General features: G+C 67.7%; 1 protein-coding gene across 3 annotated transcripts in view; it reads left to right on the top strand.

The window, feature by feature from the left end:
- KCNQ1 (potassium voltage-gated channel subfamily Q member 1) overlaps positions 1–19,828 on the top strand; it is a 166,188-nt gene that overhangs the window by 64,429 nt on the left and 81,931 nt on the right. For all 3 annotated transcript variants that reach the window (XM_084907067.1, XM_084907068.1, XM_084907069.1), the window contains exon 11: positions 7,085–7,205. In XM_084907067.1, the coding sequence (XP_084763193.1) occupies positions 7,085–7,205 (121 nt within the window). The remainder of the gene's footprint in view (positions 1–7,084; positions 7,206–19,828) is intronic.

Raw genomic sequence — 19,828 nt, 5'->3', positions numbered from 1 at the left:
TGGCTGGATGGGACGTGACACGCAGCGTGTCCCACGGTCTGCTCCAAGCATCACCTCACAGGGTGGGAGAGGGCCCCCAGGGGGAGGGAGGAAGGGGAGGGCCGTCCGAGCGCCGCCAGCAGCTTGAGGGGCCCACTCCCCAGCTCCTCTGCTGCCAGCTCCCCCTCCTGGCGCCCCTCCGAGCCCAGCCAGGAAATGTGCGGGTTCAGCTGTGTGTAACCCCGACCCCGGCCCAGCCTGGACCCGGGCCACGCCCGTTTGTCACACATTCCTGAGGCCTCTCTGGGTAACAAGCTGGAGCCAGCGCAGCACAAAGGGACGCTTTCTGGCTGCACATCTGGGCCCAGCTGTTCCCGCGCAGCTGGACCCCGGGCTGGGGCCCTCTCCTTGGCCTGCTCCCCTCCTCCTGTCTCCCCTACACCCACCGTTTCCCCCTTGCCTCCCTTCCCTCCCTCTCCTGTCCCCCATGTTCTCTCTCCTGCCCCCCCCTGCCCCTTGCTCTGCTCCGTTCCCTTTTCCTGCCCTGTTCCCTTGTTCTCCCGTCTCCCCCCCACATCCCCTTGCTCTCCTGCTATTCCCTCATTCCCCTACCCGTTCCCCCTCCTGCCCCCATGTTCCCTCTCTTGTCCACCTCCACCTCCCTCTCCCCATTGCCCTGAGGCTATCCCCAGGCAGCCATTTTCCAACAGGGGCAGAAGGGAAGGAAATGGGGACTCAGCCGACCCCAGAACAAGGCCATCATTCTCTCCAACATTGCTGCTAGGGTCAGGGGCTGTCCGAGCCCCCTCCCCCGTGCCTGGACGGCCAGGCTGGGCCCCGGTGCCCTGTGGGGGCAGCATGGACGCCGGTCGGCGGGAGCAGGAAAGTGTGCAGCCCCAGGGGAGGACCGTTCCCACAGCCGGGCCTGGCGGCAGGACAGGCATGAACAGCAGGTGTCCCCGGGCAAGGTATTCTGTGAGGGGCCCCTGTGCCAGCTGTGGATTCGCTTTCACCCCCTCGCCCACTCCTGGCAGCTGGCGTGGGAATGGCTTTCGGCCCTCTGCCCGTGCCCCTTCCTTCCCGCGCCTGAGCGGAGGCACAGGTGGTGGCAGGCCGCTGGCTCGGGGTCTGAGCCGGGCGGGCAGCTGGCGGGGGCCGGGGCTCAGCGATGTCACGCAGGCCGAGCTGCAGCTGTCCGGATGCCCGGGGAGGGGGCTCGTTCCCGGGCAGGCTCTGCGGGGTGGGGGCGTCAGGGCGCCAGGGAAGGGGCTTTACTTGGAAGGACAGGGGCAGCTTCTGCTGATCCCCGGGGGCAGGGGGCGCTGTGCCAGCCTGAGGGACGGGAGGAGGGGCGAGGCCGCCTGGGCAGCAGCAGACCTGGAGGCCGGGTACACCTAAGCCTGTGTCTGGAGGGGGGGCCGCTCGGAGCCTGGGAAGCCGAGCGAGGACTTGGGTTACACGGGGAGCTTAGGCAGGTCTTAGTCGGTCACCAAGGAGAGCGCTGGGGCCAGGGAAGCTTCCAGAAAGACTCCGGGGAACTCAGGGCGGCAGGGCGGGGCTTGGGGCCGCCTCCGCACCCCTCGGCTCCGAGGAGTCGCCTCGGGGGATGTCACCTTGAAGGCGGGGAGGGGAAGGGCCAGCCAAAGGCCATGTGTGCATCTATGTATGCGTCACCCATGGACACAGACAGGCGGGCGGGCCGAGGGGCCACCTGGGGAAAGGGACTCGGGTGGTGCTTTCAACAGTGAAGGTTTTGGAAAATAAACAAACATGAAACTAGGAGGCCAGGCTGCCAGCCTTGGGGCTCTGGTGACAGTGAAGCTGGGAGAGAAGGGAAGCAGAGGGGGGCAGGGTTCCCCTCCTGCACGTCCGGGAACCAGGGGTGTCCTGGTGGTGGGGTGCAGCGGCCTTGCTGTGATGGAGGGCTGCAGGGGCGGGGGCGGGGGCGGGGGCTGGGGCTGGGGCTGGGGCCAGGGCCGGGGCCGGGGCTGGGGCTGGGGCTGGGGCCGGGGCCGGGGCTGGGGCTGGGGCTGGGGCCGGGGTTTTGTGGATGTTGCAGGAAGGGGGGCCACGTGTGTCAGGCCTTGGTGCAGCCAGAGGACAGGGAGTGCAGGCCGGTGGGAGGTGGGGGTGAGGCCAGCAGTGAGACTGTCTCCCCAGTGCTTTCTGGCTTGGGAAGGACCGGGCACCCTGGCCAGTGTGGCTCAGTGGATAGAGCGTTGGCCTGTGGACAGAAGAGTCCCAGGTTTGATTCTGGTCCAGGGCATGTACCTCTGTTGCAGGTTCCCTGGCTCTCATCGGGGCACATACAGGAGGCAACCAATCAGACTGTCTCTCACATCGATGTTTCTCTGCATCCCTTCCTCTCCCTTCACTCTAACAGCCAATGGGAAGATATCCTCCCATGAGGATTATTTAAAAAAAAAAAAAAAAAAGGCTCGGATTGGGCAGGATGTGGCGTGGACGCGCTCGGAAGGAGAGCGCGGCCTGCACACAGGGACAGTGAACTGTTTCCTTCCAGTCTTTCTTCCGTGCCCGCATCTAAGAAAACCCCGCTCCACGGAGCGCCGGGCAGGCCCTGGCCGGGAGGCCGCCGCAGTGCCGGCTCCGGCTCCCGGGAGAGTGGGTGGGACTTGGCAGCCGGGGCGCCAGCTGTGGCGTCGCCAAGCCAGAGGCTGGGCTCGCCGTCCCGGCCTCCCCTTTTCCTAGAAAACAGAATTGTTTTGTTCTGCCCCGAGCAGAGGCCCCGGTTCCGGCCTCGACGAGGCCCCGGCAGCCAGGAAGTGAGAGCATCCGAAATGGGCCGTCTTAGGAAGGTGACCTCAGTTGCCAGGATGCAGGCTCGCCTCTGAGGAGCCCGGCTCCGTGCCCCCCTGCGTGCGGCCGGGGTGTCAGGAGGAGCAGCCCTGAACCCCCGCCCCCCGGACTTCCCCCTCTCCCCGCCAGCTCGGAGGGCCTGCAGCCTCCAGGCAGGGCTGTCCCCAAACCTCAGGAGGTCCACACCAGCCTGAGCTCCCTGCGGAGGGCCCCCCCACCACACACACACATCTGAGCCCTCCTGGCATCATTCTGAGGGTCCTGGCCAGGCTGTAGCCACAGCCAGGGGCAGGGTCTGTGGCCCTGGTCTGTTGGGGCAGAGGCCCGGGATCGCCCACCAGGGGTGGCGGAGGCCGCAGACCCTAGACTCGGGCTTAGGAGCCTCTCAGAGCAGCCTGTGGCTGGGGAGCCCGCACCCCTCCACCCTCCCCGGCCCGTGTGCCATTCCCAGGCTTAGACCACTCGGCGCACATTCTTCTGTGGCAGGTGCAGCCGCGCCCACCCAACTGACATACGCCAGGTGGGGCCTCGCGGGGTCAGCAGCTCGCCCTGCCCGTGGGCGTGGGGATGGCACTTGTCATCGGAGCCTCGGAGAGGGGCCTCCTGTCCGGCCGCCTGCGTCCCTCCTGCGGTGATGCAGCCGGGAAAGTATGTGCCTGTCTGTCCCTCTTCGTCATCGTCTTTTTTACTTTTTTTGAAGAACGTTCGAATCCCCTGCCGCTTGACAGCCGTGACACAGCCCAGGGCACCGAGCCGCATGCCGGGTGGGGGTGCCCGCAGGTGCCAGGCCCTCTCCTGCATGGAGCTCGGGGTGCCTCAGCCGTGTCTGCACGGCTTCCTGCTGGGAGGCGACCCCTCACCCCACGAGGCAGCCCCCCGTTTCTTTACGTCCCTGGTTGCTGATCGGGCACACCTGTTCTTGGGCGCCCGGGCCCGGGCCCCTCCCGAGCGCTGTCTGCCTGGCTCCCACTTCTCACTGAGTGGCCACTGTTCTCTGCTCGGACGAGGATCGGGGACCTGGGCCTGGGGGCAGCTTTCCTCCTCAGGGGTCTCGATGGCGCTCGTCATGCGTCCCCAACAGCTGGCCTGTCCCTTCTGGCTCCTGCTTCATGCATTCAGATGGTCACCAGGTGTCACTCTGTTCGCCTCCAGTTGCCCGGGCACCGAGACTGTGTGTGTGTGTGTGTGTGTGTGTGTGTGTGTGTGTGGATGGTGAGGAAGGGGCCACTCTCACATGCCCACATCGGGAGGTGCTCATCTCCTTGTGTCACGTCATGGTTCGTGGCCTCAACACGCTGGACCCACCTGGGCGAGGGGTCCAGCCAGGCTCCCTCCCACCCTGCACCCCCTTCGCACAGTGTGGTCGTGAGAAGCCAGCCGGGTGCAGGGGGGAGTCGGCCCTGAGGGCGATCGGAATCGGGACGCCCGTTCCCACGGCCGCGACGGGACACACATCTGCGGGGAGACGCTTTGAAGTTGCGCCTCTAGTCGCACCTACAACTTCCCGTTCGTCCTGGAGGCGGCAGGTCCCACCGCATTCTCCACGCCGTCTTCCTCGTTCCTGCCCGGGCTCGGGACCTCTCCCGCCGCTCTCCTCGCACCGGGGCTTCAGGCCTCCTCGTTCCTGCCCGGGCTCGGGACCTCTCCCGCCGGCTCTCCTCGCACCGGGGCTTCGGGCCGGGAGTGCGTGCGGAGCTGAAGCCCAATGCCGCTCGCCCCTCTGTGCTCAGGTTAGGTCGTCATGTTCATGGACACGCACTGCTAGCTCGTGGGGTTCTGGGTCTCCGGGGCGTGCCCTCATGGATGTGCCATCCAGGTGCCGCTGCTCCCGGAACATCAGTGGAAGGAGCCGGAGCCCGTGTCCACACGTGGCCTGCCCGTGTCCACGTCGGCTAGGTGGTACCCGGCTGGTGCTTCTGCCCACCGGGTCCATCAGGCACCCCGCCCGATGGTTTATTCATCTCCGACGTGGGAAGCCGCCGCCGTGACCGTCCCTCCTTTACGAGCTGCAGGTCCGTGCGAACGCGGCACCTGTGTTTCCGAGCTCTCGCCTCGCCGCGCCGCGGTGGACAGTGCGCCTCCCCTTCCCCTCCGAGCAGACAGTGAACGGGCGTGGAACGCACAGGCGGGGTGGGGGGTGGCCATGTCCCGGGCCCTTTGGGGAGGACTCCCCTCCCCCAGACACGGCAGACCGCGATCTGCTTCACGTCCCTGCCGTCGGGTCACGTCCATGGAGCCACACAGTATGCAGCTCTCTGCTCCGAACATGCGTGTGAGGCTCTCCTTGTAGCTGGTGAGCTGCTGGCTGGTTCCTCTGGTGGCTGAGCGCTCTGAACGGCCCCCATTCACCCCTGAGGACGGCGCGGCCGGTTCCAGGTTTGGGCTGCCGTGTGCGAGATGCTCCCTGCACCGGGTGGGTGTCAGGAGGGATGGCGGTCCCCTGGCAAGTGGCCGTCTGACTCCTAAGGAGCAGTCCAACCCCGTCCCACCGAGGCCGCTGCCCAACAGCGTGCTCGCCGCTCCGCACCGCGGCACGCGGCACACGGCACACGGGCTCCGTTCTCTCATCGCCAGGCCGGTCAGAGGGGCTCGCTCTTCTCCCAGGTAAACACGCAGCGCCATTCGGAGATGCAGCGTTCCGATTGGGCGTGGTGGGCTCCCGGCGGGAGTGATGGGCTTTTCCCTCGGAACCGCAGAGGCTGGCTGGGCAGAGCAGGGAGCTGTGCGCCGGCGGAGTGTCTGCTTCTCGCCGGCAAACGCTGCCTCAGGTCCTGAGGCAGGTCGCTGGCCGGGCCGGACGTGCCCAGGTCTCCCGTCAGCGGCCGGCTCTTCCCTGGACGGCGTCTTCGTCGGGGAAAATGCTTCTCATTTTGGTTAAGTCTAGTTCCTCCGTTTGCCCCTCACAGACCAAGCTCTGGTGTCGGAGTTCAGGGCCACGTCCGAGGCCCAGAGTGTCCCCGTTTCCCTGGGGAAACATCTGGGTTCCCTTCCGGGTTCCAGGAAGGGGTCAACACCAGCTCTTCACTCCCGTTGTCTGATGGCTGACCTCCCAGTGTTAGGTGTGGTGCTAAATACATGGAGTTTACACACACACAAGTCACAAATACATTTAGGGAACAGTTGCATTACTTTGGGTGGGAAAACCTCCCTTTTCCAAAAAAAGCGAAAGAACGGTATACACTCTTAAAAACAGACACTGTGCCCTGGCTGGGTGGCTCAGTAAGTTGGAGCGCCGTCCGGCATACCAGAAGGCTGCAGGTCCAGTGCCCAGTCAGGCCCACGCCTGGGCTGAGAGTTCAAGCCCTGGTCAGGAGTGTACGGGGGGGAGGGGGGGTGACCGATCCGTGTTCCTCTCTCACCTAGATGTTCCTCTCTCTGGCTCTCTCTGAAACAGCATCAGTAACAAAGATAATCGTGTCACGGGGTGAACGCTTACTGCAGCCTCAGCACGCAGAGAAGGAAGCGGCCGGAACCCGGCTGGCGGCTGACACCGATGGCCTTGGGGGAGGGCTGAGGGCCGGGAATCTTCACCTTTTACAAGGAGTCATCACCTCTTTTACAGGGAAAACTACATAAACTTAGCGCCCGGCCGGCACGTCTCGGGCTGAGCATCGACATTCGATCCCCGGTCAGGGCCCGCACCCAGGCTGCGTGCTGGATCCCCAGTGGGAGCCGTGCCGGAGGCAGCCGGTCCATGATTCTCACCATTGATGTTTCTCTCTCTCCCTTCCTGCTCGTTTCCCTTCCGCTCTGAAACCAATAAAAAATATATTTTTAAAAAACTTCAAAAATTTAAAACAAGTCCAGACTGAAACTCAAGGGACCCTGGGCCCTCATGGGGGGTGGGGAGGGGGGTGTCTGCACCTCGGGGTGCAGGTGGTGACGTGGCCTCTTGGCCTGAGGGCCCCCCAACCCCCGGTTACTCAGTGGTGTCAGCAGCCTGCCACCTGCATCCAGTTGGGTGGGGGGGGGGGGTCATGCCTCTGACTGGACTGCGCTGATTGGACTCTCAGCCCGAGGCCCGGGTGCGGAGCTGGGGAGTTTAGGGCCCTGTCCTCAGAGGCGTCGCGACCCCTGCTGCTCGGCAGCCACCGGAGCCCAGGCCCGTGGGTGCCTCAACTCCGGGTGCTTGGGGCCGGGCTTCCTGTGGGGTCCCCGCCCCGCCCCGCCCCCTGGGACTTCTGGTCTGTGCGTGGGGAGGCCCAGGGGTCAGGGTATCCATGGCAGGCGGGTAGGCACCCAAGCCCGGCTCGTCCCTGCCACCTGACGGCCCCTCTCCCGCCCGCAGGGAAGAAGAGCCCCACGCTGCTGGAGGTGAGCGTGCCCCACTTCACCAGGACCAACAGCTTCGCCGAGGACCTGGACCTGGAGGGTGAGACGCTGCTGGTGCCCATCACCCACGTGTCGCAGTGAGTGCCACTCGCCAGCCGCAGGGGGCGGGCCAGGGCCACGGGGGCGGGGGCGAGGGGGATTCGGCTGTGGCTGTCTCAGCGTGGTACTAGGATCAGATGGACCCGCCGGCCATCCCCGAGGCCCCTGTGTGATGGGGCTGACGGAGACCCCGTGTTTGCCAGCTGGGTGGGGGGCCGGTCCCTGGAAAACGGTGGCTTCTCCATGTGCCCCTGCGTCTGTTGGCCTGGGAGGGGGCTCCGACCTTGGACGCGGCCTGAGACCACCCGCCAGCGGCCTGGTTACTGGGTGGGAGCCGAGGTGTGAGTGGCAGCTGAGCTGACAGCCTGGCAAGGCCAGGTCGGTGCCCACGGTCAGAGCACCCGCTTCACCCTGGCTCCGAGGCCTGCACGTAGGGCACCAGAGCCCACAGCACAGCACTGTGGCCTGTGTGCTCGGTGGGAGGACGGGGGGGGGGGGGGTCCACCATGGCCTGCGTGCTTGCTGGGGGACTGAGGGGGTGTTTGTCCAGCGCTGGCTGGGCCTAAGCAGGCAGGACCCGTCCTCACCCCATGACTGGGAAGGGGCATGGGGCTCGGTGAGGGGTCTGTGGGCGCGGGGAAAGAGGACTGGGGACCACGGTCTGTGTGCAGGGCCACCTCAGGCTCTGTGGTCTGGTCAAGGCCGCAATGGGAGGGGTCGGGGTGCATAGCAGGCGGGGTGCCACCCCTCAGGGGAGCCCTGGTGGTGAGGGGAGGGTGCAGGCGCATGTAAGGGGCCAGGGCCTCAGAACCTACATGCCCTGGCCATGGGCCGGGCAGATACCCACCCCCATGGCTGCATGCGGGCATCGTGTTCATTCAGGCCTGCCTCCACCTCGGGCAGGGAGGGGCGCCGGCCTCGGTGCCCGCATTCCTGCGCCTCCGGCACGGCTTGCCTGGTGACCGAGCCCCACAGACCTGCCCCGGCTGCTAGGACAGCACGCTCCCGGCCCCCACCCGGGGGAGAGCCACATGCCCATGAGCGATGGGGCTGCACGCGGGGTCTCACAGGGGCCGAGGGGGGGGGCACGTGTCCTGGGAGCAGACCGTTTTCTCAGCGCTTTCTGATGCAGAATGTACTGCACGCTGGGCCGGCTCCAGAACCCAAATTAAAAGCATAAATAAAGACACATTTTGTTTCCATCTCCAGCTCTCCCCGCCCCGAGGGCCCCAGGGAGGTGAGGTCACCGCAGCCTTGATGACGGAAGGTCCCGGAGCTGGGAGAAGCGAGGGGCAGGGGCTCCGGGGTCACTGACAGCAAACCGGGGAGTCGCAGAGGCCCAGGGGGCTGAGGAGACAGTGCCGTCGGCTACCCTGGCTCTGTGCAGCACGCACCCCCTTCTGGCCGTCTCCCAGGCCCCCCGGGCCAGAGGGAGCGGCCGGCTGCCTGTGCCCATGCCCGCTCCGGTGCCCACTCCGAGCCTGGCTTCAGGGCTGCAGAGGCAGGACAGGTCAGGCACAGTGTGGGAATGGGCAGCCCCTCCCAGCTCCACAGGAGGGGAGCCCTGCACCCACAGAGCCAGGAGGTTTCGGGGGCTTCTGCCCACCAAGGGCACAGGCACAGCGGAGGGAGGAGGGCCCGGCCCTGGGCCTGGCACATGGCGCCCAAGGAACTGGGCGGGCAGCGAGTCGTTGTCCTCTTCCTCCTCCTCCTCCTCCTCCTCCTCCCCCTCCCCCTCCTCCCCCCCCCCCCCCCCCCCCCCCGGCACCGCTTGCCCTCAGCAGAGGCCCAGGGGCCAGGGTGCAGCGTGTCCTCCCGCACGGGGCCCTGGGTCCACCCCGAGCTGTCAGCACGGGACCAGGCCTTTCTAGGGTGTTTCCCTGCCGACCCTGGGCTTCTGGGGAGCAGGGCACGTGTGCTCCTCAGCCTCTGCTTCCCCAGCACCCTCAGAGCCCCAGGCCGCGGTAGCTGCAGCCTCCCGAGCAGACAGCCCCCCGCCACCTGCCATGGGTCCAGCAGGCACATCCCAAGGAGGAGAGGGCGAGGGCGAGGGCGAGGGCGAGGGCTCCGAGAGCCTCAGCGCCGACCCAGGGCCAGGCCAGCTGGGCAGAGGCCTGGGCAGGAGGACGGCTCAGCTCATGCAGCCCCCCACCCCACCCAGGCGTCCGGAACCGTCCGTGGCAGGGGCTCCCGAGACAGAGGGTGCCAGAGGCTGGGGCACTCGCTCCTGTTTGCCACCCCGCCCCCCGCCTGCCCTGCAGGGGAGCGTCTCGACGGGCTCTGTGCACCCCGGGCCCACAGGTGACCGCGCCCGGGGAGCATGTGGCCTCGGGCCCCCTGCGCCGTGACAGCCCGTAGGTCCTTGAGCAAAACCAGCCTCATGTGTGTTAATTAGAGTTTCCATGTCTTCAACTTTCTCCCGGACCCTGCAGAATCTCACGCCAAAACGTTCCCGTTTCTGCTTTCCAGCGAGGCCGCTGCGGCCTGGCTTTCGTCCACATCGCTGCTAATGTCTCCTGAATTCTGCATCTGTCAGCGAGGCCAGGGCCAGCCCGGCCGTGCCTTGTGGAAACGGGGCAAATGTCACAGGCTCGGCCCCGCGCTGGCTCCGTGGGGCCCGGGGCAGCTCGTGGTGGGACAACTTGTTTGGACACTTCGGTGGCTCGGGTCCCACGCCCACCGGCCACGGCGGCATGGGCAGCGCCCCTCTGCTGGCTCCTTGCTCTGTTCCCGCCCCGCAGACCTGGGGGGGGCAGGGAGGCCGCGCTGGGACCAGTGTCCAGCGGACGGGAGAGGGGGCTCGCAGGAACAGAAGAGACCAGTGTCCCCTCTTCCTCAGGCTCGACCACCTCGGCCTGCGGTGCCCGGTGGCCCTGGGAGGGCTGTGGGGAGCCGAGTCACAGGCTCCCCGCCCGGCAGGGCTCACAGCCCCACCAGGCTCAGCCGGCCCCGAACGGCACGGAGTGGGGGAGGAAATGTCCCCGGACTCCACGGAACGCCAGGCGGACGGCTCGGCGGGAAGGGGACGGGACTGTGAAGGAGACGCCCTCAGGCTGGCTCCTGGCTGGCACCGGCCCAACTGCGGGCGGCCCCCAGGGGCCCCCACCCTCTGGGAGCTCCGCTTCGTCCACTGAGCATGTGGGGCGGCCGCCGTCGGGGAGCAGGCCCAGAGCGGAGCGGCAGCCCCACGGCCTCGGCCCAGGCCCGGCCTCCGCTGCACCTTCGGGGGGGCTGTGGACTGGGGAGAGGAGCATGACCCCCACCCCCTTGGGGCTGGGAGGGGGACAGAGTGACTCCTCCATCGGGCTGTTGGCCTGGGGGCATTTCTGGAGGTTGGGGTCCCCCGTGTAAATGAGGAGGGGCCTGAGGGACACCCTCATAGGGCCAGGAGCTTCTGAAACTACCAGGTCACGAGTTTCCCTGGGGTCAGGGGTCAGGGGTCAGGGTCTGTAGCCACCAGGGCTGGTCTTTAATGGGTGCCTGGAGCCCGGGAGCCAGGCCTGGGGTGGGAGGCGGGGCCGCTGGCAGCTGGGCAGGGGCTTCCAGCTGTCTGGGCTCCTGTGAGGAGCAGGGGTGCCGCTAAGCCTTTCTACAGGTGCTCTGCCTGGACAGCGGGCTGGGCCAGGTGCCGCCGGGGCACCAGGTCCCCCTGAACCCCTGAAACGCCGCATCCACACCCCTGGGCATCACAGTCCTCATTACTGCTGTGACCTGCAGGGGCAGACCCTCCGCCTGGGGTCTGCCCAGGAGCCCGAGGGGCTGAGCATGACCAGCCTGTCCACCGGGCTGGTATCTCCCTGGCCAGGTCGGTGTCGGCGTCGGCCTGGGCCTCAGCCTATGAATGTTTCACCCGTGAGGGTGCCGGATCTCGGCGCTACGCAGGCCTGGACGGGGCGGGGGCGGGGGCAGGGGCGGGGGCAAGGGCGAGGGCGAGGGCGAGGGCGAGGGCGAGGGCGGGGAGGCCTTCTTGCTGGTATGGGGGCCCTCGAGTGGGGAGGGCAGCGTGGGGTATCGGGCGAGCAGGCTTCCTGCGAGAGGGAGCCCTGTATTCCTCGGCGAGGCAGCAGGGCGGGAGCCGGCCTGAGGTTTCTGTGGCGGTGGGCCCCTCGCTCTGTGCTGGCAGCCTCGGAGGGGCTGGCCGGGGTCTCGGCCGCGGGGCGGGCAGGGGGAGCGGGCTGCCGGGCCACCCAGTGCGGCAGGAAGGGAAGGAATGCGCGGAGGCGGGCGTGGCTGCGGAGCAGCGCCCCGGGAGCTGTGGGTTTCTGGGGCCCAAGAGCCCCGAGCAGAGCCGGAGGCCCCTCTCCCTCCGCCAGGCACACACTGGGACCTTTCTTCGCGTGCGGCGGCGGACGGGGCCAAGGACACCTCTGGAAACCAAATTCCATGCGCTCTTGGCAGAGGGCGCTTCCTGCGGGGAAGGTGGGCTGCAGGCGCACGTGTGCCCGCCGGGGGCTGGGCCGGGCCGGGCAGGAGCGTCCGGGGAGGCAGGGCGGGCGACACGGGAGTTTCCCGGCACCGGTGAGCACGTGGGGAGCCCGTCCGCCCGTCCGTCCGTCCGAGGGGCCAGACAAGTGCCCGGAGGGCGGCTGTGAACTGGGCTCCGGCTCCGAACGGCCCGGCCAAGCACGCCGCTGCCTCTGAGAGCCAGAATAACTTAGAACATTTGTTGAACCTTAAACCTTTCCCGATGCTCCTTCCTTCTGAAGTTAACTCGTTAACGCTGCTCCGATCCAGCCGGTGCCAGCCCGCTTCCTGGAAACCCACCAGCCGGGAGAGGCCCGTCACCCTGACGCCTGTAAAACATGGCGCCGGGCACCGCGACCGCCGCGCTCAACGGCCCTTTGTGTCCGCTCCACGGCACAGCTTCTCCGGCCTCCCCGGCGGCCTCCGCCACTCTTCCCGCCGGGCCTCCCCGCACCGGGCAGAGCCCCCAGAGCGGCTCGTATGGGCCTCTCCCACATGGGTCCCCAGCGCCATCTCCCCATTGCCTCCTCTGGCCCCCCAAGAGAAACCAGCCTCCTCAGTCCACGCTGACCGGACACTGCCCTGGACACCCCGGCGTCACGGGGAAGCCGGGCTGGTCGCCCCCAGAGCAGTGTCTGAGGCACAGACTGGGCCCAAGTCACCGTGGAGACCGGGGAGTTGGAACCGTGAATGTGTCGCCACCCACGGCACGGAGCCACCAGGAGTGTGCGATCTCCGCCACGGCCATCGGGAGGAGCAGCGACCGGGGAACTCAGACAGGAGAGATGCAGCAGCCAGGACGTGGCCCGCGCTCATCTTTAGAGCCACCCTTCTCCCCGAGCCCGGGGCCACACGTGTCAGGCTGCCCCCGGGGAGAATCGCGGGTCTGCAGCGGGCGGAGGGCACCTCTGCCCGGGAGGGGGCGCTTGGGAGCCCGCCGGGCTGCTGGATTCGGCCTGGCCTGTCTGTCAAAGAGCCCTTTGTGCTCAGCCCGCTCCGAGTGACCGAAGCAGAGGTCCCGCAGCCGCCTCCCCGTGACCCACAGGCGTCACGGGCACGCGAGTCCAGGGCGCAGGGGGGATGTGGGGAGCCAGGCTGCCCCCCCAAAACCTTAATTCCCCCCCCCCCCGTTTACAATGTCCTAGGGCTCACATGTGGCTCTTTGGCCCCTTGAGCGTGGCTCTTCCACAAAACACCACGGCCTGGGCGACTCTGTGTTGAAGACGTGGCGTTAGAAGACGTTTAAGTTTAAAAAAATGTGGCTCTCCAAAGAAATTTCAACCATTGTCCTGTTGGTATTTGGCTCTGTGAAGTAATGAGTTTGCCAACCAAGGGCCACATGGACACGTCTGTCTGCTCGTGTGGGATGGACGCCCTGTGCACAGAGGGGACTCAGAGGTCCATGGCTTTGCCTCTGTGGATGGACCAACAAGGGGTACGAGCCACGGGCCCCCCTGAGCCCTGTGAGCGGCCGCGCACGCAGTCAGTCCCTGCCGTCTACCCCTCTGTCCGCGCACCCTGCCCCGGCCCTGCAGACGGAGCCGTCTCTTATCGAACAAGCACAATATAAAGTAAATAACTTGGAGAAAAGGGTCGTAAATCTTGCCGGGATGAGAGGGCTCATGGAGTGAAGTGAGGCTGAAGGGCCTCTCGGCAGAGATTAGGAGATTAGGCAGAGCTAAGCCCGCCGTCAGCGGGAGCGCCGGGCCGGCCAGATAAGCGCCTGGAAGCCGAGCAGATGAAATGGGGAGGGACGGAGGGCTGCCTGCCAGGTCCAGGAGGCCCGGGCCTGCTGGTGCCACCGTGTGCCCACTGCATCACGTGGCCCCCTCTCCTCCAGTGAGGAAACCCCGTGGCTACAGCGCCGGCTGGAGGAGGGGCCGTCCAAGTGCCCCAGCTCCGACGGGACTGTTCGGGGTGACTTCCCAAACAAGGCTCTTTGGCATAATGTTCTGGTCTCCATGGCGATGGGTTCCCTTCCAGAGGTTCATCCCCCCCGCCCCCCCCACCCTTCCCAGCAGGTTTCGGTCGACCCTGCCAAGTGAGGGCGGAAGGCCGCACCTGCGCCCCCCCATGAGAGCCACATACACGCCCTCCCACCCCCCAGTGAGGGGCCGCGGCGCTCGGGGGCGAGAAGGGGCTTTAATGGCCGTTTATGGTCAGTGAGGCTTTACCTGCCCACAGAGCTCAATGCACCCGCTTCTCCTTCTGGGGGCACCTCTGCACCCCTCCTGCCGTGGAGGAGCCGGCCTGTGGGAGAGGCCTCGTCCCGGCTTTTCTCTGCTTTTAGCAGCTCGTGGGGCATTTTCTGCAGGTGGGTGTTTGTTTTAGTTTTGTTAAACTGCTCCCCTGAGTGTGACCAACGTGAGGTGTGTACGAAATTAACACACGCACGTGATGCGCGGAGGTGCTGGCACACCCATGGAATGCCACCGGGGCCGGGGGGACCCCTTTGCTGCCCAAGGCCACATGGTCTCTATCAACTCGTTCTTGGGCCACACGGAATGACCAGCACGGGCTGTGGTCTGCGCTCTCTGGTGGATAAGTCATGACCTCCCCCCAGTGCCTTGGCTGCGCTCAACCCAATGATTCTGGGGGCCGTGGTCTAGGCCACCACATGCCCGTCACCTCCAAGCCCCTCTCCCTCGATCCCTTAGTTGCTGCTGTTAAGCTCCCTCAGACCCACCCTCGGAGCTGCCCCCAGGAGGCAGGGGACCGGGCGCAGGTTGGGCAGGCCTGAGGCCTCCCCAGGGCAGCTCCTGGACCATTTAGATCCTTGGGGAAGTGGCGGCTCAGGGCCTGTCGTGTGTCTGGCTTGTGTCACCCCCTCCGCAGGCCCCTCCCTGTTGTAGACACAGGGTTCCTCCCGGTGGGGGAAGTCCCTGCCCCTCACGTCCCTGGGCGAGCGCTCAGCCTCAGTCTGTGGGTGCCGAGGCCCGAGACCTGCCAGCCTCACTCTGCCTCCTGAGAGCGAGCTGGCTCCCGCGTTCCAAGGGCAAGACTCCTACTGGCCTGACAGCCAGGGCCCCCAGTCCTCCTGAGCCCAGAGGAGTCTCCCCGGGCACCTAGAAAGTTCCATGAGCGCCCTGAAGGCAAGAGATGGGGGGCATGGAGACGGCCGAGAGCTCACGCCCGCCCGGGGCGGCGGAGCTGGTGAGGGAGGGCACCGCCCGTCCTGGGCCGCAGAGCCGGGGCTGGGAGAGCAGAGGATTCCATCAAAGACGGTTTTCCTCCTAAAACACAACCCGTGGACGCACAGGCTTAGCACCGAGTAAACACCGAGCTGTGAGGGGAAGCAGAGACGGGCCGCCGAGCGGGCAGGGAGGCCGCCCTGACACTGGCCAGGCCAAGGCCGCCTGCAGAGAGCAGCTCCCTCCCCACACCCCCTCCCCACTCCTCCCCTCCCACCGGGCCTCGGCCCCACACTCACAGCGGCTCTGCGCGCCCTCCCCCCGCCCCACATTCAGCGATGGCCGAAGGCCACCCTCCCCGTGGCCCCAGGTAGACCTGGCGTGGCCTTTGTTCCTCCCCATCGAGCGGCTCCCGGGACCCGCGCCCTCAGTCAACAGCAGCCCCCCTATCGCCCTTGTTTGGAGCGAGCGCTCATTAGCGACGGGAGCACCTTGGGAACCTGGCTCTCAGGCTCTCGAGAGGCCCTTTCCGCGGGCTGGCGCTCCCATTGGCCGCAGGCCTGGCCAAAGGGAGTGAAGTGGCCGCCTGCTGCTCCCCCGCCCCTGCCTCCAGGGAGGCCGCCCAGCATGGGCCCCGGGGCCCAGCCAGCTGCTGGCGCCAGGCAAGCCCCGGGTCGGCGTGGGCGTCCCGTGGGCCCTCTGCTCCCCACGTGGGCCAGACTGTGTTCCAGAACATTCCAGCTGACCTCCCCTCTTCCTCCTGGTCGTCAGGGTTAGAATCCACGCGTTTCCTCCATGTCCTGGAGGCAGCTTTCGGCCGAAGGCCCCAGGGCCGAGCGTTCCTGGTGAGGAGCCCCGGGGCCAGACCTGCCCCCTTGCCTCAGGCACAGGCAGATGGAGGGCGGCCCCTCCAGAGAGCCCGAGCCGTGGCTATGTCTGCAGAGCACCACCAGGACGGGCTGTGTTCCCTTCCACGCAGCGCGTAACAGTGGCTCCTGGGTCTGAGACGCGGGCTGCTGGGGACAACGGTGAGAGCCGGACCACTGGGGGTGGGGGCTTCCTGTGGGCACAGACCAGCAGGCGGCGTGGACCCCACAGGATCACCACACTCACTGAGGCCAGGCAGTGGGGTCACCCCGTGGGCTGAGGCTGGGGCTGGGGCCGAGGCCTGAAGCCTGGGCTGAGGCTGGGGCTGACCACAGACCTCCATGGCCTCTCCCTCAGCACCCAGTGGGCTCGGCCTTGAGCCTGGGTCTGGGTCTGGTCTGGGGCTCAGGGAGCGCGGGCCGGGCTATTCCCACCAGGCAGGTACCTGGCCTTTGTCACGGGGAGACCACGGGCTCTGGATGCGCCTGCCCAGCCCCGGGCTGTTCACTCTCGGCCCTGGGGCCCCTGGGCCCCTCGGCTCCCACCCACCTGGGCGATGGGGAGCAGAGAAGGGTGCTGAGCCAGTCCCCAGCAAATCGGAGGTGCTGACACGTATGGGTGCTCAGCCCTCCTCACCCTAACCCCGCCGGGCGCCTCCCTGAGGCACAGCTGTGCCTGCCCGTCTGCCCCCCGCCGCCCCACCTGGCAGTGACCTCAACCCTTTGGTGCTCGGAGCAAAGTCCCCGCCCCATAATGCCCTGGTCTGGGTGTGCCCTCCCCTTACGCCCCCTCCCCAGCCTGGTGCCTGGCCGGGGGACCCGCTTTGGCTTCTCCGTGTGGTGCAGGCACCTCACCCCGACCGGAGGCCGGTGCCCGAGCCCAAGCCCTGCACCAAGTATCCATGGCTGCTCTGAGACAGTCCCCCCACAGACACCCGCCTGGTCCTGGACAGCCTCGCTCCGGCCGGGCAGCAGGCCGGTGTCCGGGAGGACAGCTGCAGTAACCCGACCCTGGGCCGGCCTGCCAGCACTTTCCACACGAGCACGCCTGCCGGGGTCACGCTCCGGCCCGCAGAGCATGGCTGCTGCAAACCCGGGCTCGAGGCTGGGGTGTCCTGGAGCCCTTCCAGCCTGGGCCCAAGCTCCCAACACAGAGCTGCACCCCCTGGACAGGCATCCTGTCCCCCCTCTACCTCCCAGAGAACCCCAAAGTGGCTGGGGGTGCTCCCTCCGGCAAAGGGCCTGGTGTGTCAGCAACCACGTCTGGGAGGGCCTTGCAGGCCAGGGTGCCGTCCATTGTCCTGGGGAAGTGGGGACCGGCCAGGCCTGGTGTGTGAGGGGGTAGGAGTTGGGAGAGGCCTGGCAGCCTCAGCTCTGGGAGGGCAGAACCCCAGAATGAGTCGCCCCAAGTAGGCAGGTCAAGGAGATGTGAGCCCCCCACTCTTACTGGGAGATGAAGCCCGGCCTGTTTGCCTGCCCCGGGGCTGAGTGCCGGCTCCCAGGCTGGTGGCCTGGGCTGGGGCTGAGGCTGGCTGGGACCGAGGCCTGAAGCCTAGGCTGGAGCCGGGGCCTGAAGCCTGGGCTGGTGGCCTGGGCTGAGGGCTGGGGCTGGGGCTGGGGCTGGGGCCGAGGCCTGAAGCCGGGGCTGGGGCTGGGGCTGGGGCTAAGGCTGGGACTGGGGCTGGGCTGGGGCTGAGGCCTGAAGCTTGGGCTGGAGCTGAGGCTTGAGGCCTGAGGCCTGAGGCCTGGGCTAGGACTGGGCCGTGCCTGAAGCCTGGGCTGGGGCTGGGGTTGGGGCTGGGCTGGAGCCGGGGCCTGAAGCCGGAGCTGGAGCCGGGGCCTGAAGCCCGGGCTGGTGGCCTGGGCTGAGGGCTGGGGCTGGGGCTGGGGCCGGGGCCGAGGCCTGAAGCCTGGGCTGGGGCTGGGCTGGAGCCGGGGCCTGAAGCCAGAGCTGGAGCCGGGGCCTGAAGCCTGGGCTGGTGGCCTGGGCTGAGGGCTGGGGCTGGGGCTGGGGCCGGGGCCGAGGCCTGAAGCCGGGGCTGGGGCTGAGGCTGGGGCTAAGGCTGGGACTGGGGCTGGGCTGGGGCTGAGGCCTGAAGCCTGGGCTGGGGCTGGGACTGAGGGCTAAGGCTGAGGCTGAGGCCTGAAGCTTGGGCTGGAGCTGAGGCTTGAGGCCTGAGGCCTGAGGCCTGGGCTGGGGCCGAGGCCTGAAGCCTGAGCTGGGGCTGGGGCTGGGGCTGAGGGTGGGGCCAGGGCTGGAGCTGAGACCTGAAGCCGGGGCTGGGGCTGGGGCTGAGGCTGGGGCCGAGGCCGAGGCCGAGGCCTGAAGCCTGGGCTGGGGCTGAGGCCTGAAGCTTGGCTGGAGCTGAGGCTTGAGGCTTGAGGCCTGAGGCCTGGGCTAGGGCTGGGCCTGGGGACTGAGGCCTGAGCTGGGGCTGGGGCCTGAAGCCTGGGCTGGGGCTGGGGCTGGGGCTGGGGCTGGGGCCTGGGCTGGGCCCCTGCAAGAGGTCTCTCCGTGGATCCCCTGGACCTGGCTGGTCAGGGAGCAAGCCTGCCTGCCTGGGAACCGGGGACTGGTCTGTTCTCTTGGGGTCCTCTCCCCAACCTGCCCAACAGGTAGAGGGCCTGGTGTGTTAGCACCCAGGTCCAAGAGGGCCTTGTAGGCCAGGGTGCTGTCCATTGGCCTGGCCCCACCCCTGTCGAGAGCTGTGGGCGCCACGCTCTCTGCCATGTGCAAACTCTGTGGCCTTCCTGCCTGCGGGTCCCAGTCCCAGGCAGTGTCTAATGCCCCCGGCCAACAGGGCTTCCTGCTGCCCCTGGCCCCTGACCCCACGAGCTCCGAGGAGCCTCACAGCCGGAGGAGGAGTGTCCTGGGCCGGGGTGTCCTGCATAGGGGTGTCCTGGGCAGGGGTGTCGTGCGGAAACCCCAGTGGATGGAAAATCCCCAGGCCCGGGCCCCAGGCTCTCAGGCCTGCCCTCCCCGCCTGCTGGGGGTCGGCGGCCCACTGCTTCCTGCTCCCTTTGATGTCTCTGTGTACGGGAGGGGTCGCACCCGGTCCCGGCACACGCTCGCTCACACGCTCGCTCGGCTGCGCTTGGCTGTGCTTCTGGGGCCCGGGTATGCCGGGGTCAGCAGGGCCTCTCGGGCGGGCGGGGAAGGAGGCGGTGGAAAAATCCCAGCCGGCGAGGGGAGGGAGGAGAGGGTCTGCCTCCACTCTCGCAGGCCCCTGCCTGATGGCCTGCTTGGGGGAGGCCACTCCAGCCCGTGTGGGGGACACGGCCCCCGAGGGCAGCTTCCCCTCGTCTGGGGCCTTCTCGGGGTCTGCCCGTTTGCGGGCTCTGTGTGCGGTGCCTTCCGGGCGCCCCGTCCCCACACATGGCACTGGACCGAGTGGGGCCGAGCTGGCCTGACCGCCCCTGGCCAGGAGGGCTGCTGGCTGTGACGCCGGCTCACGGGGTCACTGACGAGGACAAGGGGCAGAGACCGGGCGGCTCCCAGTGACACGCGCCACCTCTGCTAGAGCCGGACGCACCCGGCGGCCTGGTGCTGCCGCGTGGTCGGCGCCGGTGCTGCTGGCCACCCCCCACTGCGCCCCCGTGACCTGCCCTGAGGGCACGGAGAGGGCCGGGTTGGCCGGGGTCCAGGAAAGTGTGCCCCCCGGTTGTGGGGCAGGACCCCTCTCTCTCTGGACGAGCCCTAAGGCAATGTTGGGGAGACCAGGAAGCAGGGCCCTGCAGGAGACCCTGAAGCCCGCGAGGCTGGGCGCCTTCTGCGGGCCTTCGAGGAGCAGCAATGCTTCCCGTCACGGCTCACCTGCCGGGGGTTGGGGGGGCTTTGGCCCCACCGCCTGCGGGAGAGCCTGCGCGAGGGGGAGGGGAGGGCAGGTGACGGGAGGCCCCTCCCCGTTCTCTGTTCAAACAGCTCCGCCCGGCTTTGATGCGGAGTTAGCGGCCGCTTTGAAGTCGGCTCTTGGGGGACATCCTATCAGCCCCGAGCAGATAAACCCCCCCAGCCTCTCGGGGCGCCCCCACAGCTTGAGGGCTTTCTGGTGACCTTGGGAAGAGGGGTGGGCGAAGCCCCCCTTGGGAAAGGGGCATGGGGAGGGGCTGGGCCCCTGCACACAGGCCCCGAGGACCGCTTCCACGCTGCCTCCCCAGGCCCTGCTCCCAGAAGAGAGCCCCAGCCAGCTGGGTGGCCCC

Source organism: Pipistrellus hanaki (genome assembly GCF_964339955.1).
Source record: "Pipistrellus hanaki genome assembly, contig: scaffold_39, whole genome shotgun sequence".
Classification (NCBI taxonomy): Eukaryota; Metazoa; Chordata; class Mammalia; order Chiroptera; family Vespertilionidae; genus Pipistrellus; species Pipistrellus hanaki.
Note: the sequence above shows the minus strand (reverse complement) of the source record. Positions and strands in the feature narration are given on the sequence as shown.